Genomic DNA, 24030 nt, shown 5'->3' on the forward strand with positions numbered 1-24030 from the left:
AATGTGTACAGCAAAATAATAAAATAGAGTGTTGAAGTATTTATTAAACTCTCAGACCTTTTTTTCAATAATGAATCCGGATCAGACAGATACCCATTGCCCAGCAAAGTATTTCCTTACATTTTTGCCCAAGCACTTAGTCATCATGCTGCAGAACGGCTCCAACTCTCTCAGCTCTGCTTCCCTGAACTTCCTGTCCAGTATAAGATCACAAGGGTCAGAGGGTGGCTCTATAGGGAAAGAAGCCACCCTAAAACAGGATATCAGGACCACTGATCAGGAACCGGCTGATTCTGCAGGAAACTAAAACTTTTAAACATCAAGAAGCAGCAACCATTGTAAGTGATTTCATCAGCATTTGAATTAACTTAACCCCTTCGTGACTGAATTTTAGTATCACTTTACATAGTAGAGTCTCCAACATCCTGCGCAGTCCCTAGCAGACATTTGCTAATATAAATATCCAATTATCATTCATTATAGAGATATAATCGTATCTCTATGCCAGCGGTATACTCCATGTGCAGTAGTGGAATGAGCATCCAGTGGGTGGACCTGAGAACACCTGGACTGCATGTTCTCATGGCTTAACAATTGGTGTTCCCAGAAGGACAGATAAAAGCAGCAAGGTGGTTAAAATCGGAGGCTGTCCTTGTGCATTAAATGAAAGGGGTGGGAGTGGTGATCCCGTGTAATGCATTTTCTGGTCAGTCTATGTGTTCACTGTATGCAGCGTCAGATTGTACCGTGACTGTCTTCCAGATAACATGGTCATTTGTGTTTTTTTTCTTTTGGCAGGTGTGTGATTGGCTGTACCCTCTCATGTGCACTCAGTCCCCTGTACTCCGCTCTAACGTGGGGGTCTACATGTTCCCAGACCTGATGTCCCAGGCCCCAGGGTCCTACGTAGGGGTGGTACTCTCTGCCGAGCTGCCTGCTGCTGACCTGGAGCTGTTTGAAGATCTTCTGAAACAAATGTCAGACCTGAGAATCCAGGTAAATAAAACCGACATCAGACCATTGCATGGGGACTGTAGAGTCAGCAGGAAGTCACCATAGGTGTCAGTTGTTTAAAACGGAACAGGGCTTCTTAATGTGTGGGTCGCGCAGGGTCACGAGTGGAAAAAGTTTAAGGAGGCCAGCTTTAAAACCTGATCATCAAAATGTGAGCCTTGCACTTATTGAGTCACAAGGGTTCGGTACACTTTCAAAGTTGGCCATACATGGCTAGATTTCTCATTCATTCAGCCGAGCGGACTGAAGGAGAGGAATCACTTGATTCCCATATCCGTGCTAAAAATCAAGGATGAGAGGAATCTCCCATTCCAGCTATGAATTCCACAGCTGGCACCTGCCGCCTTCTGAATACCTGAGCAGGGAGTACAACTGATTGGATGAAATTTCCACTTGGCTGCTTCAGGTGGTGCCAGCAGGACCACCCATGGCCCAAAATTCACCTGATTCAGCAGGAATTCAAGCCTTGTATAGCTAGCCTTAGGCTTTTAGTATCTAAGCAGGGGGGGGGAGGTGGAGATGTCCGCTCACTGCTTCAGTTTGTAGGGGGGGAGGAGTACCCGCCAAGCAGCATGCAGAATCACCCCCACAGTTGCTGGGGTACTAGGGAGACCTATGTGAACTCCGCTTAGAGACCGAAACTCCTCAGTATCCACGAACAAAATCCAGGGCATCCATCTGGCCATAAAGGTATCAGATCGGTCAGCTCATTCTGCAATTAGCGCCTCAGATCTCATCAGTCGACACATGTCCGCTGTCCACTCAGAAACCGAGGGAACGACAGGGGAATTCCAATTCCGTGGTATTAAAGGAGAACTATGGGGTTAGGGCTTTTTCCCATAGTTCACCGAAGGGTAACGGGAGAACACACACCAGCGTCCTCCCGTTACCCAAAGCTCAGTATATCGCGAACTGCAGCTCGCGGTATAATGAGACGCCGCAGCTGAAACGTATCCCGACAATTATGTCTGGATCCGCCCAGCTGCGTCAGTGACAGCTGGCTCTGCCTATCTAGCGGCAGAGCCATCTTCACCCGCCCCCTCCCCCATCTGGTCAGTGCTGGAGGATCGGACAGGGGAGGGGGGAATCCAGTCACTCCCCTGTCACGGCTCACCTGCGGGGATAGATCGAGAAGTGAGCGAGCGACTGTATGTGGTCGCTCACTTCCCGATCTACTGAGCCGACCTGTTACAGTTTCATTGTCACAGGTCGGCTCAGATTATGAGGTTCAGTGAAAAGCACTCACCGCATAGTTCTCCTTTTAAGGCTCTAACAGCAATGATGACAAATCTGAGCAGGGTTTTCTTCACCTTAGAGATAGAGCCCGAAAAGTCCCTCCCCCCCGGATTCCTGCTGCAAGAATCTGCAGGTTCTTGCCGTAGGTAACCCCAGACACATATAAACGCCCCGTGTGCATGAGACCTAACTGAACATCTAATAAACATTATGCATTTGTTCTTGGAGCCAAAGGTAATACGATGGATCAACTTTTTTGAAGAACCCCTTTACTTTTTACCTAACCAATCAAGCCACGTTGAAAATCAAAACAACCCTTCCTTTTTCTTGGCAAATTCAAAAATAACATAATCACCATTGGTATGGAAGGGTTGCATGGCTGCCTAAATAACCTGCATAGGACTAAAACATTGAAGGAGAAGTGTCTAGGAGAAGCACTTGGAGTCTGATACAACATAACATTGGTCTGCTCCCAACCCAACAAAAGCCGGTATTAGGAATCCCTCATTATGTAGGACATGGAAGTACTTCTTTCTGTTGGCAGCCAAAATAACCATAGCTAGGGCTTGGAAATCGCCAACAATTCCATTCCACTTGGTTAAACAAAAAATGTCGTGGATTATGGTCCATGAGAAACTTCACAGCATCCTCCAAGATACTAAAAAAAGCTTTGAATTGACCTGGACCCCCTGGATGTTATATACAGGGGTGCTGGAAATCGGGTAATATTCATTGTACAATTTTTCTCTGGGGACTATGTTTAATGTTTAGATGTTGGGCTATTTGGTCGGGGGTGGAGCTACTCGTTTTGGACTCTTAAGCTGTTCTGCGTCCTTTAGCATCTATTTCCTTTTCCTTTTTTTTTTTTTGTCTGTTTTTTTTAGCTGTTTAGTGATGGCTCTGAGATGGTCGGGATTCCTGATACATTTGCAGTAATAACCATGCTACAGTACTATAGTTTTCAGTGCTTGTTATTTACAGATTTATCTCCATGGCTGATCTGTGGAACAAAGGGCACAGATCTTTCTCCTCTGTACCAGACTGGACGTTTTCCAGTTTATGCTGCGTGAGACATTCTGCTGCATTAATCAGGGCAATACAAAGAAGATGTTGTCTATAAAACAAAGCGGGCCGTGTGGATTTGTCCAATGTCCACATTCAGCCCTGTTTGTCTGACACCGAGATATGGCAAGTTTTAAGTATTGTACATGTTGTCTATTTTCATCCATATATACAGTGAATGCATATATCAGGGGTGGACAGATCTTATGGAATTCAGGAGCCAGTCTGTCCAATCCAGCCTCATTGACAACTAGAGAAAACCTTAAATGTTGGACACTGGCTGTAACATTTGGAGAGCATTGTCTACCTGGCTCCTGGGATTTGTCCAGGCCTTGCATAGTGTGTGTGTATATATACACTGAGTGGCCAGTTTATTATGACCACCTGACGTTTTGTAGGCAAATTAGTAGGGATGCACCGATATATCGGCCGCCGAAACATATCGGCCGAAAATGGCACTTTTGGCATAATGCCGAAAGTGCCATTTTCCTGCCGATACATCGGCGCATCCGTGATTTCTTTTCTCCCTGCTGGGCGCTGCTCTATGTCCCAGCGAGGAGAAGAGAAAGTGACAGCCGGCCGAGCGCTGCGGTGTAGAGCGCTGTGAGCGGCCGGCGTTTCCTCCCACAGAAATTTGGGTCTGAACGTGCGAATTGTGTCCGTCAGCGACTAGTCAATGTTATGGCAGAACGGAGAGTGGCAAGACTGGTACAAGACAACAGAAGGGCAACAGTGCAGTGTCAGATTCCTCGCATCACCTTTCAACATCTCGTGGAGTCACGAGGCGGCCCAGCGAAGTCATCTCGTGGCCCAACGAAGTACTGATGGGGTGGTCATAATAATCTGGCCACTCAGTGTGTGTGTGTGTGTGTGTGATATAATAATACAAATGTACTGTATATTATCATAGCACATGGGTGAAATAAACAGACAAGATGTACTTAAAACAGCAACTCAACAAAATTTGGTGATTAATATGACCTCTACTCCAGACCTGCCTTTTTTGCCATATAAATTGTTTCTGTCTCAGAAAGTAAACTTGGTCTATGTGTTCCAGGCATCAACATTACACAAACTGCAGTTCCATCCATTGGTCAATCTTCCTACCTAACACTAAATTCCTTTACTACAAAGATGCATTGCCCAATGTATTACCAACACAAGGACAAGGCAAACTGCCTTATGTTCTATGGCAATAGTAGGAAACCTTGGCATTCCAAGTGTGGTGAAGCTACAAATCCCGTCATGTTTCTGGGAGTCATGTCTATGGCTGTCAGAGACTTGAATACCCCTGTTCTATGGTTTATATTCACATCAATGTGCTGCATCGGTGCAGGCTTAAAAAAAAATCAGAACATGCTGCATTATGTCACAATGCACTGCAGTGCACAGGAATAACCTAAAAATGTAAACAACATTGCAACACAATTCAAAACCCATACCGGCACGTGCATGTCTTGTGCAAGCTAAGGTGTGCACTGTGGTGTGGATGGATCCTCATGCTGCTCTTTTCAACTACATCAGTGGGGACCGGAGATCTGGCATTCTATAAAGAACACTAATGGGTACCAATGGTTTGTCACTGTACAGAGATCTAGGGGCTGATGTTTAACCCATCCGCCCCGTGTGTCGTGTAGCTGGGTGGATGCCATTCACACAGCAATACCCCCACTAGATGAAGCTAAGGAGCATAGGACTTTCCTATGTTTCTCAGCAACATGGCACGGCACATGCCCTGCTATACGGGACATGGGATACACAAAATGCATATATTCCTCCGATACAACATGTATAGACCTGAGAAAGCTTCCAGAGAATATTATGTTGTATCAGACTCCAAGTATATAGGTATTTTTCTCTGGATGGCACATCTTGGAATACAGCAACAGGATAATATACCCATCATTGTATGACCATGCACACCTTGTCTTGTATAACTGGTAGATGGCCATAATAATACCTTCTATTTTCTCTGCTCCTTTAGCCCAGTGAAGCATTGGGAGAGGTCATAGACTTGAGTCAGACTGTACATGTTACTATACCTGAGGCTGAACCTGAACCAAAGGAGAAAGATGACTTGCCACCATGGAGTGAGAAAGTTGCCCATGGAATTCTGCAAGGTAACGCATAAGATCATCATTTTATGTTATCAACTTGGTAATTGCAGATCTGCTCAGGAGGAAATCAAACATTATACTAAACTCAAAAGCAGTGCAAAATGATCCAATGTTCCTTCTCTCTGCTGGGCCCTGTGATAGAACAAGATGTCATTCTGGCCCTCCAGCTGTGATGGAACTACAAATCCCATGAGGCATTGCAAGATTCTCACAGCTACAGACATGACTCCCGGAGAGAGATGCCTCATGGGATTTGTAGTTCCACCACAGCTGGAGGGCCGGAGCTTGGCTACCCCTCTGCTAGGGCCTGATGCCATTCAGTGGAGGAGATAGAGCAGGCCGTGTCTAGCTTCAATCCTCGCACTTGTAAACCTTTTGTCTCCTGCTGGTGACTACAGTAAGGGAAAAGTTCCTGCAGAAAAGCCATATGGTGCAGAGATGGAGATTGATAGTAGATAAGTGGATTTTGCAATAAAGGGCAGCTATTATTCTGTACAGTTATAATTACAGCTATCCCTTACTATTTAAAAGTCACTTCCACACAAAGCAGATCAGGTCAGTTTTGCATGGATGGATGGCTATCCCCATCCTACACTTTAACTTTACCAGCCTGACCATTACAAATCTAAATGATGTTAACATCAATGGATAATAGAGGATTCAGCTGTAAGAGGTTTTATGGGCTTGTGGGAGTTGCTGTAGACTAAACTACTGCAGGGACATCTTGTCTTTGGAGATGTAAGAAGCTGGAAAGTAATTCAATCCATTGGTGCATGTCAGTTTTGGATGGAGTACTGTACTCTATAATGGAAAGCCTGAGTAGAGAGGCGATTCTTTTCTGGGTTTTGACCCATGAGGCTTCCAGGAATTGATGAATGTTGGCACTTGTCGGATGTTCTGTCTGCATATGAGTTCCTTGCCTCCCTGATCTTTTAGCTGTAACAGAAGAGCCAAAACATTGTAAAACCTTTCATTCACTGTAAGGCACCTTTCGCACGGGCATTCCGATCAGGTCCGCTTGTTTTTTTTGTTTTAGGAAGACCGGATCAGAAGCCCAGTGTTAGTCAATAGGCAGCCAGATCTAAACGAACATGCGTCAATTTACATCCGGTTACCCCCAGCTCCAGCCAGGTCCGGAAAAACAAATGAATCGGAGTTCCGTTTCCATGGACCTGACCGTGCCGGATCAGAGGTAATCTGATGTAAATGGACACATGTCCATCTAAATACGATTCCCCATAGACCGGCATGGGTCCAGTCATTTGTTTTTTTTTTCACAGCGGTGACATCCGGTCCGATCTGCAGGGGATCTGTGCATGGATACCCTTTTGATCAGAACTGAAGGCACCTGTCTGAAAGGGTCCTAATTCTGTGAAGAACTAAGAAATGAAGAGCATAGCATTTCACACATTTTGTGACTTGAACAAGACATCACATTCTCAAGCCTTCCAATAGAGAGGTTTATTCTAATTTTTGAGAAGCTGATACATGTGTGGAACATGCCAGAGATGCTACAGATATGTCCGGCACACATTCAATTATCAGCAAAGTGTCAATGAGAATGTCCACCATAAAAACACATGTGCTCGGATATAGAACGGGGCATGGTCTGAGGCTTCTCACTATCAGTAGATTGCCGTATAACATATTGCTTTTATTGTACTCTTAATACTGTGTTTCAACCTAGGGGCCTCTTGGCTGAACTGGGGCCTGGTGAAAGGAGCAGAGCTGACAGAAAAGGCCATTCACAAGGGTGCTACAAAATTAAGAGAGCATATCCAGCCTGAGGACAGACCTATGGAAGTCAACCCCACAGTGGCCAAGGGACTTCACGTGGCAAAGCAAGCCACTGGCGGCGCAGTGAAAGTCAGCCAGTTCCTAGGTAATAAATATTCTAACTGAATATCGGCTTGCAGCACCTGGTAAGCGTGGGCGTGCGCAATATTACTCTGCGATTTTAATGATATCGTTTTCATACTGACAAACAGGAAAACCCAGCAATTACAAAGTTTATATTGCTATTTTATTAATGTGCCCACAGCAGCACTGTGAGCTCGGTATCATAATTGCTTTTGCCTTTTATTGTTTAATAACTGCCTTGAAAGTCGATGAATGGGTGGGTGGATCATTTGGTTGGGTTATTGAAAATTATTAAAGCTGAACTGCAGGCAGAATGGAAAACACCATTCAGTCCAGCTATGCAATTTAAAATAATCTCATTATTATTCACATAGAAGTAACACCGGTAACCAAATCTAAGGCTTTTATCACATCTGTGCTTTGCAGTAATAATATTGGTGGTGCGTCGCAGTGCCATCTTACATGCGGCGCAGCTCATCCCAGCGCATAGCCGGGAACTACCTGTGTATTATGGTGTAGTGCGTTAAAATGACACTAAATACAGGAGGTAAATCCTAAAAATACATTCAAGTACCCTAACTATGAACAAAAATGTATCTTAGTTGTGTATCGCTCGCCTGTAGATCCTCATCTCTGAATTGGTGCCGACACTGTCCTGGAGGGTGGCTACTTTTGTTCCCCATGCTCCCTGTGTGTGTGTTGTAAAGTAGTCACCGATCCAAGCTCGCTCCTATGATGGACTACAATCTCAGTGCAAATTAATAACCTAAATATTAGATTGTAGTCCATCACAGGAGCGAGCTTAGAGCGGTGGCTACTTTACAACACACACAGGGACCATGGGGAACAAAAGTAGCCCCCCCTCCAGAAGGAAGGACAGTGTCACCACCAATTCAGAGATGATTTGAGGATCTACAGCCGAGTGAGACACAAATAAGATACATAATATATTACATATTATATTATTACAGGAAGTTCCTGTACAGAGGGAAATGTTCACACTGGATCACTGCACAGATCTGGAAGAAATACACAAAACACACCAAGACTCAAGCCACAATACACATGGCTCTTGTATGTATCCAGGAGTTCAGCTTTAGGTCTCTTCTGAGAGGATATGGAAGCTGCCATTGCTGACTTCTTCTTCTTAAAATGCTAAGTGCCTCGCTGTCATGCCAGTCCAGTTGCTTTTGGAGGTACAGGCCTGCAGATCAGGAGTTTTCATATCAGTTTGATTATTGAACCTGCTTGCTTATTCCAGTTCAGTGACTCTGAAAATATTTAAGTCACATAGGACCCAGCAACTAGTGTTTGAGGGGTGTTGGCAGTGGCTGCTCCCATATTGCCCTCGGCAATGGTGGCTCCCACATTTTGCACAGAATGTGTGTTTTTGTTTTTTTGGTAGGTAACATCTATACTTTTCATTTTGCAAATTTAAGATTTATATCTTCAGTCCCCAAAATAATAGAGTATCAAATATCAGCATTATAGAGTAAGACATTTTAAATCTTTGGTTGATATTAGCAACTGTGTTGGTGTTGAGAAAAGCCTAAATGTATATGTCACCAGTGTGAGAGAAGCCTAAATGTATATATGTCACCAGTGTGAGAGAAGCCTAAATGTATATATGTCACCAGTGTGAGAGAAGCCTAAACGTATATATGTCACCAGTGTGAGAGAAGCCTAAATGTATATATGTCACCAGTGTGAGTATGTAATTAGTAAAAATTGTATAAATCTCCCGTAGTGGATGGCGTCTGTGCCATTGCGAGCTGTGTCGGCAGGGAACTTGGGCCACATGTGAAGAAACATGGCAGCAAGTTAATTCCAGAATCTCTGAAGAAAGACAAGGATGGGAAGTCTCCATTGGATGGCGCTATGGTGGTAGCAGCTAGTGGTGTGCAAGGTATTCACAAGAGCATGGATATTGTTTTCTCCTTTTAAGATTCACCAGCATGTCACCTTTTTATCTTTCTATATCTTTCTTATCCATCTTATCTTTCCATCTTATCTTTCCATCGTATCTATAGGATTTGCAACTGTCTGGCAGGGCCTGGAGTATGCTGGGAAGAACGTCGCTAAGAGTGTGGCCACAGAGACTGTGCATACCGTGAAATACAAGTAGGTGTCATTCCTGAGAGCTTTCATACTGGATAATGTATTTAAAGCCAATTTTCAACTTTTTTCAGAGGTATTTAAAAAAAACAAATATCAGCAATATACACAGAGTGAACATGAAGCAGGCATATGAAGAATGTGTACATGAACACAGAAACTTGTTTTGTCCTTTTTCATCTCATTCAGCTTCTTTTGAAATGTCCACCTCCTGTGCTCTGCAAGCAGTGTGTGTAAATGAAGACTCTGAGTTATCTCCCTCTATTCATTAGTATTCATAGCGGCAACCCCCCTCCCCCCCGACAGTGTATTGTGGCCGGAAAGGCAGAGCTGGTGCGCAGTGTCTTCGTACAACGACTCGCATGGAGGAGGCAGCTGCTTTACAATCTGACTCCAGTGTCACATTGAGTTTCCTGTGGAGAAAATGTTCAATTTGTAGGACTCAGGCCCACTAAAAACCCCATAATAATTTAAGAAGGCCTGCAATGTGAGTCATGAAAATGTGCACATACATCATCACTGCACCTCTATATTACCACAATAAATGCTAATCACTTACACAGGTGGCCATGGGATTTAAAGCGGAACTTCAGGAATGATCTTTTATGGATACTGACATTGGTCCAGCTTGACTCAATGTAATTATCCATAATACATCTCCAGTGGGCTGCTGGGGATGCTGAAAATCAACTTATTAGTCAGCGTTGCATACAGGGCTTCCTCTCTGCACATTAAGCAAAGGGTGTCACTCATTGGGCACCACCACCACTCAACAAGCAGAGAATGACTTGTATTCATTGAAAAAAATACTAGGTGTTCTTCTGAATGGTGGCAGTGCCCAGTGAGTGACTCCCTTTGCTCAGTCTGCAGAGGTGAAGCCACTGACTAATCTAAATAAGTGATTTTTAGCATCCTTCTGGGGATTAAATAAATATAATTGAATATGGATAATACATCGAGCCAAGCCCGACCAATGTAGCTATCCATGAAGATCATTCCTGGGATTCCGCTTTGATACACAATTTTTATAAAGAAGCTTTCAAGAGAAGTATACAAATGCGAAACAGAACTGTTCTAAAAGTTCCTAGTGACAACAGGCAGTTCTGTGATCTTTTGTCATTTTAAGTTGAGAAGTCTGCCTCTGTATTAGAAGAGGAGAGGTGGCATGAGAAATGGTGCTGCCTGCTAATACACAGATAAAACTTCACGGCTCAACAGGTACAATTTTAACATGGCTGTAACAATCATTTCTGATGAACGGAGAAAATGCATATAAAAAACGTTTGTATTTGCACATAATTTAAGGTTTGTCTTCCCCTTTCTAGCTTGTGGCCCCCTCTGCATAGTGACAGTTGGGTCAGGTTCACGTCCTGCAATTCCAGACTTTTATATAGGGATGGCTTGCTGTATATTTATGCTACCAGTGCACCATCTGCTGGTGAAAACTGGTATTGAAGGCTGACGATCCAAATGGAGATGAGACATTATCTGAATGGTTAGATATAAAGCTTTGATGGTGAACAGGTTGTTTCTATTTTTAATGAGAGTTAAGCTGGCCATACACCTTACAATTATCTGCAGATTTTCTGTGGTCAGATGGAAAAGGTGCAACAGATTCCTCCATCTACACTTAACTGTGTGGATGGAGTAATCTCCACCTGGGCCAATCTGTTGCACTTTTTCCATCTGACCACAGAAAATCTGCAGATAATTGTAAGGTGTATGGGCACCTTTTAGGCTTAACAGTGTCTGAACACAGTATGTAATGTCGGGACACGCTTACCTGATCGTTTAAAAGGTGTTCAAAGCAGATGGTGACGTTCAATTTAAAATGGAAATCCTGAAACCAATGTGCCGATAGCTGTAACTTCACTCGGCTATAGAACATCTCTTAGGGTTGAGATGATATTGTTAATAATGTTGTAATGTTAACATAAGTGTAATTATTTTCCTTCTAGATATCAGGGAATTGATGTTGTTGAACCTCCGGCTACAAAACCCTGAGTGAATACCGTTTATGTGTACTTTTAATATGTTAATCAATCGCTTTATCCCTAATTAAAGCTTTGGTGGATCAAATATCATCATACCCTAAAAAAACATTTTGTTAAAAATGCTAACTTGTAGAAATGTTACATATGTAGTGTTTTTATAGCTGCAATCTTCCATTTGATAGACGGTTCTGGATATTCTATAGCAGTGTTGGTGACAGTGGCTAAGGTTCAAGAGATGATATATGTTGATAGGGAGAGATGGGGTTTGCTGAATTAAAGAATATTTCTGGATAAAACATTTAGTAACTGTTGCAGTGGTGCTACCCCCTGCAAAGGTTAACTGCTTATTTTTGTCTAGGTCCTAAAATAATAAAGTTGTACTCTCCAGAACCTCCGAGCCGGCTTGCTCTTAGACCGGTCCTTCCACCCTCCCTCCTCCACTGCTGCGATCTAAGGATCCTCGAATGTCATCACATTCTATATACAGAGGGGAATTTATCAAAACTGGAGCAGTTGCCCATGGCAACCAATCAGCATCTCTCTTCAGTTTGCTCAGGTAAGATTTGAAAATGAGAGAGCGAAGCTGATTGGTTCCTGTGCACATCTGCTCCAGTTTTGATAAATTGCCCCTATTGTGTATTGGACGTGAGAACGCCCAGGGGCATACCAGCACGGCAGCAGAGTAGGGAGCGCTGTGACAGCCAGCTTTCTCCTAGGATCGGGTTAGTATACATTTTTCTTATTTTGGTCCCTAGATAAAAACAAGCAGTTAACCCTTGCAGTGCGGGTTTAGCCCCTCTACAAGGGTTGATAAAATTTGTGCCTGGAGTTCTGCTTTTAAATCTAACAAAGGAAAATGTGTATGATCAAATGCTAGGTCCGTACAGAATATAAAGTTGAATAAGAGTTTGTCCTATTTTGGGATTTTTTTTTTTTTTTAACCTGCTGCGATCGATGGATAGATACTATGTTAGAGTGATAGAAAGTATATGATTTAGGACCAGTCTGTAGGAGAAGGCCAGTCTACCCACCATCCATTAAACACGTGTCAATGTGCTGTTCATCTAGCCAGCTCTATTAATGAGAACTGTAGCTGATTTATTCTTTCATATCCAGCAGCACAGTTGGGTTTGGGGTAATGAATGACATAGTTCACTCCTGAAATAATGGTGATCACCGTGAGCTTATGGTCATTATTCTGCCACTGCGCACTGAGCATTGCTCTACTAAAAAAACAGTTATTTGAGTTGCTGTTGAGATTTATTTTTTTTTCTCACCCGAGCTTTAAAGGAGAACTATGAGGTGAGTGAAAATTATTGATCCTCATAGTTTGAGCCGACGTGTGACCAATGAAACTGTCACACGTCGGCTCAATAGATCGGGAAGTGAGCGAACACATACCATCGCTCGCTTTCTGATCATCTCCCTGCAGAGAGCCGTGACTGTCAGTCATGGCTCCCCACAGGGATTCCTCTCTTCCCCTCTCCGATCCTCCAGCGTTGAGTGGAGGAATGGATGGGGGAAGGGGCGGGTACAGCTGGCTCTGCCTCTAGATAGGCAGAGCCAGCTGTCACTCACGCAGCTGGGTGGATCTCAATAGCATTGTTCGGATCTGTCCCGGCTGCGGCGGTCTCAGTATATCACGGGCTATATATACTGAGCTTTGGGTCACGGGCGACGCTAGTGTATGTCCTACCATGACCCTTAAGAGAACTATGGGGAAAAACACTTACTCCTTAGTTCTCTTTTAAGGGACGGGTGACACAACGCCAAGGTGTGAATAGGCACCATTGACGCTGTGGGGAAGACGTGACAAAACAATCAGAGGTAAATGTGGGCTTACAGATGAAGTGGATGATTACAGCTATATACAACAGATCTATTTACGATAAAGCATATACAGCTCATGGTTAGCATTGTGCTGCAAAATGTTATATTTGAGTATGACAATCAGTGATCTAGAGAAAACAATGATTGATTTATTTTGGGTCTACTACTCGTAAAAAGGAAGGACTTTCATCATACTGGGCTGTGTCTGATCAAAACATAACCAACTTTTATGCATCTTCAGATATGGCTTATTAGGAAGCTTTAAAGGGCAAGACCAGTTGAAACACATAAGGTAGCACCTCTATCTTCTAGATCAGGGGTGGCAAACTCAGGCCCTCCAGCTGTGGTGAAACTACAAATCCCATGATGCATCTGCCTCTGCGAGTCATGGCTGTGAGAATCTTGCAAAGCCTCAAGGGACTTGTAGTTCCACAACAGCTGGAGGGCCGGAGTTTGCCACCCCTGTTCTAGATCAAAGGTAAGCAAACATCAGCCCTCCAGCTATGGTGAAACCACTAAATCCCATCATGCATCTGCCTCTGGAAGTCACGCCTGCAGCTGTCAGAGTTTTGAAATGCCTAATGGGACTTGTTATTGCTCCACAACTGGAGGGCCGGAGTTTGCCTATTCATGTTCTAGATTAAAGCTAAGGTAGACCACTAAATAAACGGAACATATATTTATTATGACCTACCTGCCAAAGAATTTGTAGTTCTTTTCTGAAAGTCTTGGAATCTCACACCCCTGCCACAACACATAGCCAGGCAGGTGGCAACCGTTGTTCCTGCTTCAGCTTTGTAACTTTCTGTGTCATCTTTGTGTCAACAACTTGCTTATTGGGCAATGAATCGGTATTGGTATTAACAGCCCAATAATCAGAGTGCTGACACTAGAAGCTGTAAAACATGTAGATTACATTTATTTATACACTGCCTGGCCAAAAAAAGTCACCGCCTGGATTTAGATAGATGAGAGCCTTCAGCAATGTTATGTCCCCAAAAATGAGGTCAGCTGCCTACCTGCCTCTACTAAAGGATCAGGTTTTTCCATCAGTGGATTTTTTATTTCCTGATGGCACATTGGGCATATTCCAAGATGGCAATGCCAGGATCCATCGGGCTCAGATTGTGAAAGAATGGTTCAGGGAGCATGAGACATCATTGTCACACATGGATTGGCCACCACGTAGTCCAGACCTTAACCCCATTGAGAATCTTTGGGATGTGCTGGAGAAGACTTTACACAGTGGTCTGACTCTCCCATCATCACAAGATCTTGGCGAAATATGAATGAAACTCTGGATGGAAATACATTTTGTGGCATTGCACAAGCTTATGGAAACGATGCCACGGGGAATGTGTGCTGTAATCAAAGCTAAAGGTGGTCCTACAAAATATATGCGTGTGGGACTTTTTTTGGTCAGGCAAATGTAACCCTAAGGCTCTCTGACCATGGAGAAAGACATAATAAACAATAGAATCGGTAGATAGTTGGTATTCTGCCATTTACACACACAAATACATACTTGTGTACTTATATCTACAGAACTTCATAGTAACTAGATATATTCTTTTCAGCTGTACAGTTACATTAGCACAAAAATAGCTTTCCATTGAACAAAATTTCATTTTTATCATCTACATTCCATACTTGAGCAGAAGCAGGGCACAGTTTTGGTATGAATGAATGTCCTTCCTCTTTTACAAGAAACACATCTTAAAGGAACATGTCACACCTTACTGTCCCACTGGCATGATTAGATGATATAATCTTGTATTTGATCGTTGCTATTCTTTACTAGCTTATTCCCCAATTGTGTGATAGCTGGCGTGCTATTGCATCACACAGCAACATTATATTGTGTTGCTTAATATATTGCATGTACAGTACTTCAACACATTCAAATCAAAGGACAGCGCTGAACATGTGTGCCAAATACCAAAATGCAGACTATATCATCTGATTGGTTATGGGCAATTCACATTCCATTCTTCTACATTTTATACACAAGCCCCCTTGTATGGGATGGGCTGTCAAGTGTCAGTATGACAGTTGTGTGACAGCTTTGTGTACTGCTTCCATACATGTAACAGTGGAATTCTGTTCAATCCAGGTAATTGGGGGGATAGGGGAGGAATCATCATTTTTATCACTTCAAATATGAAATTGGTTAATTCTTATTCAGTTCTAATGTGTTCAGGTCCACGGTGCTTTGTGCAGTTCATTTGCCAGGAAGCAGACCAAACACTGTCAGTGAATCTTTTGTTACTGAGATTAGAATTCATATACATTATCGAGTAAAAATACTTTCCCTAAATGAGCAGCACATATAACCCATGGACAAGCCCAAGAGGGCTCACTAGATTTTTATTGTATTGCTTTGACTCCATTATCAATGTCCATGGGGTAAGCACAAAATAGCTGCCTTTTATTTGGCTCAAACAACTTTACCAAAAACATTCTTCCCATTTTGGGACAGGAATATGGCAAATTAATTGCACAACAGTGCCCATAATAAATCGTAAAATGTATCTAAACCCAAAAACAATAGTTTTAATGTATTGCAGCTTTCCAATCCTTGGATGCGATGGTTGCATTTGTGTGTTGTTTTTAAGTTTTTTTTTCTCCTTTTATTTTTACCTGGTGATCTGGCCGGTACCACACTTCTTGTTTCAGGGAGGCCCCACTTTATGGAAGAGGAATGGAGATATCCTTGGATATCCTTGCAGCATTGTCACCCTGTGGATATTAGCAGAATTAGATCGATTTGACAAAAAAATTACAGGAGAACCATGTGGTGAGTGATTTCCACTCATCCTCATAGTTAGGGCCAACCTGTGGTAAAGAAGCTGTCGCAGGTCGGCTCTATTGATCGGGAAGTGAGCGAACACATACCGTTGCGCGCTCACTTCCCGATCGTCTCCCTGCAGTGAGCGGTGACTATCCTCCCACACTGCCCTGCTCTCTCTGATTCTCCAGCGCTGACTGGAGGAATGAACGGGGGTTGGTGTGGGCACAGCTGGCTCTGCCTCTAGATAGGCAGAGCCAGCTGTCACTCTCACGCAGCTGGGTGGATCACGACAGTATTGTCAGGATCCGTCCCGGCTGTGGCGCTCTCAGTATATTGCGGGCAATAGCACACTATATACTGAGCTTTGAGTCACGGGAGGAGGTTAGGATATGTCCTCCTGTGACTCTAAAGAGAACTATGGGAAAAACACTTACCCCATAGTTCTTTTAAATCCAAACTTCAGATAACACTTTTAAAGTAGTTACCATAACAGTTTTATTTTTTGTCCTCATGGGATAAAGGTTTTACATAAATGAATAATAGCTGCAGTGGCATCACAAGGGGTTGCGGCCCACACTCGGGTGACACCAAAATGACTGGCAGTCATTTTTGTGTTGGCCCCTCTAAAAAGTCGGGCACTCGGTCATGGACCGAGAGTGACAGTGTCAGGGGAGAGGTGGGGACCCGCCGGCATACCTTATCCCGCTGGGTGAACATCCCCTCCTCTCTCTGCCGGCGCCCATCACTAAGATAGCCGCCGGCAGGCGTCAATTAGATGACCGTGCATGCGTGATGTCATCACGCACGTGCGTGGGGACGTTACGTCAGGGTGTCACCCGGTCTCCGCTCCGGGTGGCACCCAGTCTCGGGACGCCCCTGAATAGCTGACCATTGTAATCACTCGTCAGTATTAAATGGTTTGTCTCAACCTTCTTGCTGGACAGCTTAGTCTGTTAAAGTGACATTAAAGGCTATTTTAATGTCCCCCAAATACCGCTGTAGGTACTTGCCTTATGTGATGCCTCTTGATGAGAACATCTTCTTCCTTCCAGTCGTTTCCAACAGTCCCTCCAGCGCTGATGACAGTCTGTGATCCTGTGCCGACTCCCATTTCTTCCTATGTCCCACAGAGTCTGTCCTGCGTGCACGATCCCGGCGTGCGTGCATTCATTCACTTACCTTGTATAACTCCTCTCCCATCCGGTAATATGAAGTGCACATGCGCCCGTGCACATCATCTCCTGCGTTCGGGAAGCTGTGTTCTGCAGCCGTGAGGTAGTGGTGCAGACACAGGTAAATTAATAAATATTTGGCCACTTACTTCATTTTTTTAATGTTGGGACATGCTGCACTGCTTGCTAGCAGTAGATATATGTAAAAAACAGACTTTTTTTTAACTTTAATAGCACTTTAAAGGAAATTTAATATTTAACAGACTTACTGGCCGGATCACCAGATGAAAATAAAGGAAAAGTCCTAAAGCAAACGAATGCAGCCACAATATCTAAGGATTCATAATCGGCAATATATTCGATTTTTGCTGTTGGGTTTAGATCCGCATTAATTCAATGCCATCCGGCGATGTGAACATGGAAATATTTGTGAAATCTTCTCATTTGTGATCTAGGTATGGAAAGGAGGCCGGGTACGCGACTCACGATGCCGTCAATTCTGCGATCAACGTCGGAGTAACTGCATTTAATATTGACCACCTGGGTATAAAAGCCATTGTGAAAAAAACTGCAAAAGAAACCAGCCATGCGATTCTGGATGAATACAAACTGAGCGAGAAACAAACTAAGAAGGGGGAGCCTCACTGAACCACTGCCAGCCTTCTACCCATTGCCTTACAGGAAACGCTACTTCTCCCCTCATTTACCATAACCCTTCCAACAGCTTACAAAACCACTATTCTAAACGTCTTCATTTATACATACATGTATCTTCCTACCTGTTCTCCTTTGGTGTGGCATGGGCTACTCTGCTTGGTTAGAAACTTGCAAATCACAAAAAGAGAACTAAGATTCCCACCAGGGAGCTCAGATCTTTACGTCTTCACACTAGAAAAACTGTACTGCCTTTAACAGATGGGGGTTTTGGCCACCCCTAGGCTGTGCTTTAGTTTTTTTGCCCAGTGTTTTGCTCCTGATAGTGGTGCTATAACCCAACAGTTAGAGATTCAAGATCTTCGCTGTGTCCTTCAAGGAACAGAAGAGAAAAAATGTTGATGGGAAACCAGTTTGAGCCACTAATTAAAACTAAAGATATGAGCGTTGACCAAAGGGGGCCAAGTGGGGAAATTCATCAGAAAAGGGGAGAGGGCACAAAGTAAGCTGATTATATTGAAGAAAGCGGTTGTGTATTTATATTGCACGCCTAAACATTAAGGGCCCTGTCCACCGTAGTCCGTTCACTTAAACACTGCGTTTTAGCTGGCGGGCTAGTGCGTTGTGGCAGCTTTGGCAGTGAGCGCTGTCTGCACAGGGCCACAGCTGCCACGGTTTACATTTTGGATGCTTCATTTTTACGCAGTGCACTGCCCATCACACCCGCATTGTAGTGTGAACAGAGGGCTTAGATAACAACTGTTTTCTGCGCATTTCTGGCAAGAGGTATTTTGTACTTGAAAATGAATGCAGACACCACTGTAGGTGTGCAATATATGACATTTTTTGTTTTGGCGTTCGATGCTTTCACTTGTTAACATGCACTATTTCCCTAGGAATTATGTAGTACAAGACAAAGATGAAGGTTCTTACTAAAGTAAATTCCTATTGTAAGAGCATAGAAGCATTTTGAAAGGCTGCTGTTTTCTTTATTAAAACACGTTGGGGGGGAATTTATTGAAACTGGAGCAGATAGAATCTGGAGCAGTTGCCAATGGCAGCCATTAGCTTCTCTCCTCAGTTTGTTCAGCTGAGATTTGAAAATAAGAGAAGCTGATTGGTTGCCATGCACAGCTGCTCCAGATTTTGTCTGCTCCAGGTTTGATAAATTCTGCTCTTTAACATTTGATTGTGTTAAGCAGAACAATCAAAACCCAGCATAGGAAACATTATACTGTGATTCCCGCTCCTAGGAACAGTGTGGTCTGCTCCAGGAAATGCTGTGTGTGGCAAAACATCTGCCTGACTCTGCTTTAATGGGGAGAGACCTTTTATAGGATAGAAATAGATGAAATACTAATGGCAACTTGTTTTTTTGAAGGTGCAAACTCCGCCACAGCTATGCGCATTGTTACTCTATTATTTAGTCAGTCATTCAGCCACAAACATGCAGCCAGTGAAGATGCTTCTACATATTTGTTCTTAATCAGTGACACTTAAGGATGAGGGTGACCGCCCTGGAGCTTGTATTGTTTAAAGTGACACTAAATTCAGGCGCTAAATCCTAAAAATACATTCAAGTATCTCAACTATTAACAAAAATGTATCTTATTTGTGTATTACTCGGCTGTAGATCCTCAAATCATCTCTGAATTGGTGCTGACACTGTCCTTCCTTCTGGAGGGGGGCCCATGGTGCCTGTGTGTGTTGTAAAGTAGTCACCGCTCCAAGCTCACTCCCATCATGGACTACAATCTCACGTTTAGTCTACCAATTTGTATTGAAATTGTAGTCTACCATAGGAGGGAGCTTGGAGCGGTGACTACTTTACAACACACACAGGCACCATGGGCCCCCCTCCAGAAGGAAGGACAGTGTCAGCACCAATTCAGAGATGATTTGAGGATCTACAGCCGAGTGATACCAAAAATGTATCTTATCTGTGTAATAGTTAGGGTACTTGAATGTATTTTTAGGATTTACCTTGAGTTTAGTGTCACTTTAAAGCAAGTTGGCTATTGCAGTTTTTATATTTGTCTTTGTTTTCAACAGTGAGGCCGGCATACAAACTAACATCAGAGTGTCATAATGCATCTCTATCATGGCCTGAGCATCACTTCAAGCCCAAGTGTGAAGTCAAATGGACCTGCACAGTATCATCCACAGATAAATTAATCTCCATTAATTATTATTGTCTCCATGAGGAGACAGAGTATCTTAATACGAAGAACTATGTCACACTGACATTTCTGCTGCTGGTGACACCTTGCAGCAGCACACTCTCCAAAATGCAACTGCTGCCATTCCTGTAGATGCCGCAAAATGTCAACTGCAAGCAAAAAAAAAAAGTTGAAGTGATACCCCGCTGGTTCAGCAGCAGTGCCATGGAACAGCCTTTCTCCGCCTACTTTTTAGTCACTGCACCATTTAAAGGTATGCAAAATCTTGGGGGTCCCCCTTAAAATCTATTACATTTTAGACTGGGGTGCCTCATGCAAAAACACAAATGGGGTGCCCCCTTTAAATCAAGCCCCACCCCCCTTTACATTGTAGCCCATCTTCACATCAGTTATTTATTGCCCCTTCACATCACAGTCCCACTCCCCCTGAGATGGCCAGGAGGCACACTGGTTGAGAAAGGTTGCCATAGAAGGTGTGTTGACTTGGCAATTCTGTCACTGGCCAAGGGTACATTCATACCTCTGCACTTTACATGCTCTGGAATTGCACTTTGTTGGAAATGGTTCCAAAGTTGTTGGAAGTAGAATTTTGTTTAATGCACTACACTTGCACTCAGGGGTGTCAGTGTGCCCAATATGCCCAACCCATCAACTGTACTCACTGACCAGTCCTAGTTTGTGTATCGGTTCTATTAATACAAATCAACTTTCTTTCATATCCATAACCCACTGCCATTTACAGATCTTCATTTGTCTTCTACTATATATTATCTGGTGTGGCTATTGTAATAGTTATAACAGTTTGAATACAGATAGTGTACATGTAGAAAAAAACAAGCTGATAGAACATTCTGGATTGCAGTGTTGAATATGTATTTCTGGGGTTTATAAGAGAATGTACTGCCTTTGGGGACTGCAAAGCAGAACTTTTATAATGGAAGCTACTGATATTTATCTATACAATTGTTATATAAGCGATGTAATATATTTGGCGCAGACTATCCAAAAGAAGATTTGACCAAAGCAGCAAAGTTTACCAAAGTGTGAGTCGTTCACGAGTAGTAAATCTTACTAATGCTGCTCACATGGTCTAGTTTAGAGGGAATGTAGTATCGGCTACCAATGGAAGTGACACATGGATATAGACACACACTTTGCATTTAGAAATGGTTTCTTTTTGACGAGAGATTGATCATATAGATTTTAGATTACATAACCTGTAACTTGGTGAACCAAATAGCTACAACTTGTGCTGATAACCCATACACGCATTTCTGAACAAGCTTTCTACACATAGCAATAAAAAAGTGAATTTGAGTAATAAATACAAAGTTACACGTCCTAACTCCATCATATGTTTATATATTCTGATATTAAAGTCCAGTTGAGCCCTTATTACTGTAATGCAGCTTACATTGCTAACTTCTGCAGCAAGAGTTAAAAGAGAACTAGGGGGTAAGTGTTTCCCCATATTTCTCTTTAGGGTCACAGGAGGACATATACTAACCTCCCGTGACCCAAAGCTCAGCATATAGCGAGCTATTGCCTGCAATATACTGAGAGCGCCACAGCCGGGACAGATCCCGACAATACTGTCTGGATCCACCCAGCTGTGTGAGTGAAAGTGGGCGTTGCCTATCTAGAGGCAGAGCCAGCTGTGCCCACCCCTTCCCTCGTCCATTCCTCCACTCAGCACTGGAGGATAGGAGAGGGGAATCCCTGCAGGGAGCCATGACTGACAGTCAACGCTCACTGCAGGGAGGTGAGCGGATCGGCTGCATGTTTCTGCTCACTTCCCGATCAATAGAGCCGACCTGTGACAACTTCTTTTCTCACAGGTTGGCTCTAACTATGAGGATGAGTTGAAATCACCACCTCATAGTAATAAATAACAAGGGCCCAATAAGGCTTCAAGAACCTAAAACAGGTGCCTTTTTTACAAGAGAAGTAAATTTGTATGCATTATAAAGTAATCCTTTTTTAAAGATTCAGTTGGATCAATTGAAGTATAGAGTTGGATTTATTTAATGAAATTGCTGAAACACTTCTGAGAATTTGCATTTATTTTTATTTTTTTCGTTTTAATAAAATAACTTATTTGTCTTAAGAATTTGGCTTGCTGTGTATAATTATAATATGTAAGTGTCTGATTTACAACTTCCTTATAGATAATTCTCAAGGCATTGAGGGAGGCGGAGGTGCCTCCCCCAGTCCAGTAGTGCGGAACTGAAAAAGACAGGGTGAGTGATGGTCTGAGCTGGTGAGGGCAGTTTGGGATTTATTAGGAAAGTCGTTCTGCCACCTTGCACCTTCTTATGGACCTGGTGGGAAGACAATTTGAATGGAGCGACCTTTAGCCTAGGCTAGGGCACAGATCAACCTACAACCTGAACAGCACACATATCCACTCTGCAGGTAAGACGCAGCATCATCTAGTGAAATTGGCCCTGCTCCAGTGAAAGCATAACTTATTAGGCATGCATATGCTACCATAAACCAAGTACAAATGTGATTTAAAAGTGGATCCATGTTTCCTCCTCCCACATTTCCAATACAGATAAGCAAACAATTTACAATGAAGGATATCGATGACAAATGGAGATACATTACCCATTGGATTATACAGTGCCTATAAGAAGCATTCACCCCATTGGAAGCTTACGTGATTTATGGTCATGGAACATTAAATCGGTAAATGTAATTTTCTGATCAATAGAAATGTATTCTGTAATAGAAGTGAAAACATACTTCTGCAAAGTGATTTATATCAATGACAATACTACACACATCTCTTTCAAGTAAGCAGACACACCTTCAGCATTAGGTCTCGTTCACACCTAGGCATATTGCATATGCGCGTCTGTCGCGCGTTTAAAAAAGTTGCGCGACAAACGCGCGTTTCCGAAGGCTACTTGGCTGTATCCCAATGGAAACGCGCAACAAAAGAGCCCAAAGTAGTACCTGTACCTTTTCAGGCGTGGGCCGTTTTGTAGCGCGTTAGGGACGGGCGGAAATACGCCAAGGTGGGAACGAGACCATTGAATACAATGGGATTTATATTTTTGAGCGTTTTGTAGAGCGTTCGTCGAGCGTAGAACGCGCTACAAAACGTTCAGGTGTGAACGAGGGCTAAATTGCAGCTTTGAGTCTGTGCTAATGGGTCTCTATCAGCTTTGCACACCTGACCACTGCAGAGTTTTCCCCGTTGCAAAACTGCTCTGGCAAGTTGCATGGCATTCAAGAGCGAACAGTCTTTCTCAAGTCCAGACACAAATTCTCTGTTGGATTGAATTCTGGACTCCGGCCATTTCAGGACACTAATGCTGTTTGGGTTTCTTGTTGAATAATAAAGAGGAACCAGATCTTTAAAATAACAACAAACACTCATTTAGAAATGTTTAGTAATGATAATCTACAAACACATACTTCTAAATAATTGCCAGCTTTGTATTCTTTGCATACCTTATTCCTCTTTTCTTCCCCAGTCTTCTGGCAGTGGCCATGTTTACTAAGGGCAAGTTACTAGCTCTCCGTTTACTTCCTCGAACTCTGGCACGTGACCATGCACATCATCTCAGGGGAGTAAAATGTCTTTCCCTGAGAACACAGATGAGATTTCCCAGCAATGTTCTGCTGATGTAACCTTCCCAGGATGGAAAGCTTGGGTGCATTACATAATTTGTGCCAGAACTGGACCAGGAAGTAGATGAACTCTATTTGTAAGTAAATGAAAAATGGTCTTCAAGTGGTTAATGAATGTAAGACAATTTGAAATCTGCATGCAGAGTTGCATGCGGATGTGATTTTTAGTGAAAAGGGGTAAAGGTCCTTTAACCCCTTCCTGACTGAGCTAGTTTTCAGTTTCTGTTCATAAATGACTGACACACTTTTTACATTTTTGCTGTGTGATATGCTTGATAAATTTTTTTTTTTGGCTATTAGACAGCTAATAATAATCTTAGAGACTGATCCTGACTTTAGTCAGATTCAGATCTCACTAAGGCC

The 24030-nt window shown here is 43.1% G+C and overlaps 1 protein-coding gene across 2 annotated transcripts in view; it reads left to right on the plus strand.

The window, feature by feature from the left end:
- SPG20 (spastic paraplegia 20 (Troyer syndrome)) overlaps window positions 1–17936 on the plus strand; it is a 22170-nt gene extending 4234 nt beyond the window's left edge. Inside the window, exons 2-8 of one of the 2 annotated variants that reach the window (XM_018554114.1) lie at window positions 799–996; window positions 5297–5432; window positions 7117–7311; window positions 9037–9195; window positions 9320–9410; window positions 11363–11408; window positions 17647–17731. In XM_018554114.1, the coding sequence (XP_018409616.1) occupies window positions 799–996; window positions 5297–5432; window positions 7117–7311; window positions 9037–9195; window positions 9320–9410; window positions 11363–11408 (825 nt within the window). In that variant the 3' untranslated portion in view covers window positions 17647–17731. Of the gene's footprint in view, window positions 1–798; window positions 997–5296; window positions 5433–7116; window positions 7312–9036; window positions 9196–9319; window positions 9411–11362; window positions 11409–17646 lie in introns of both variants that reach the window. The other variant, XM_018554106.1, reaches the window with a different exon arrangement.
- Window positions 17937–24030: the final 6094 nt, after the last annotated feature.

This window comes from Nanorana parkeri, unplaced genomic scaffold (genome assembly GCF_000935625.1).
Source record: "Nanorana parkeri isolate BGI_ZX_2015 unplaced genomic scaffold, ASM93562v1 scaffold8, whole genome shotgun sequence".
Lineage (NCBI taxonomy): Eukaryota > Metazoa > Chordata > Amphibia > Anura > Dicroglossidae > Nanorana > Nanorana parkeri.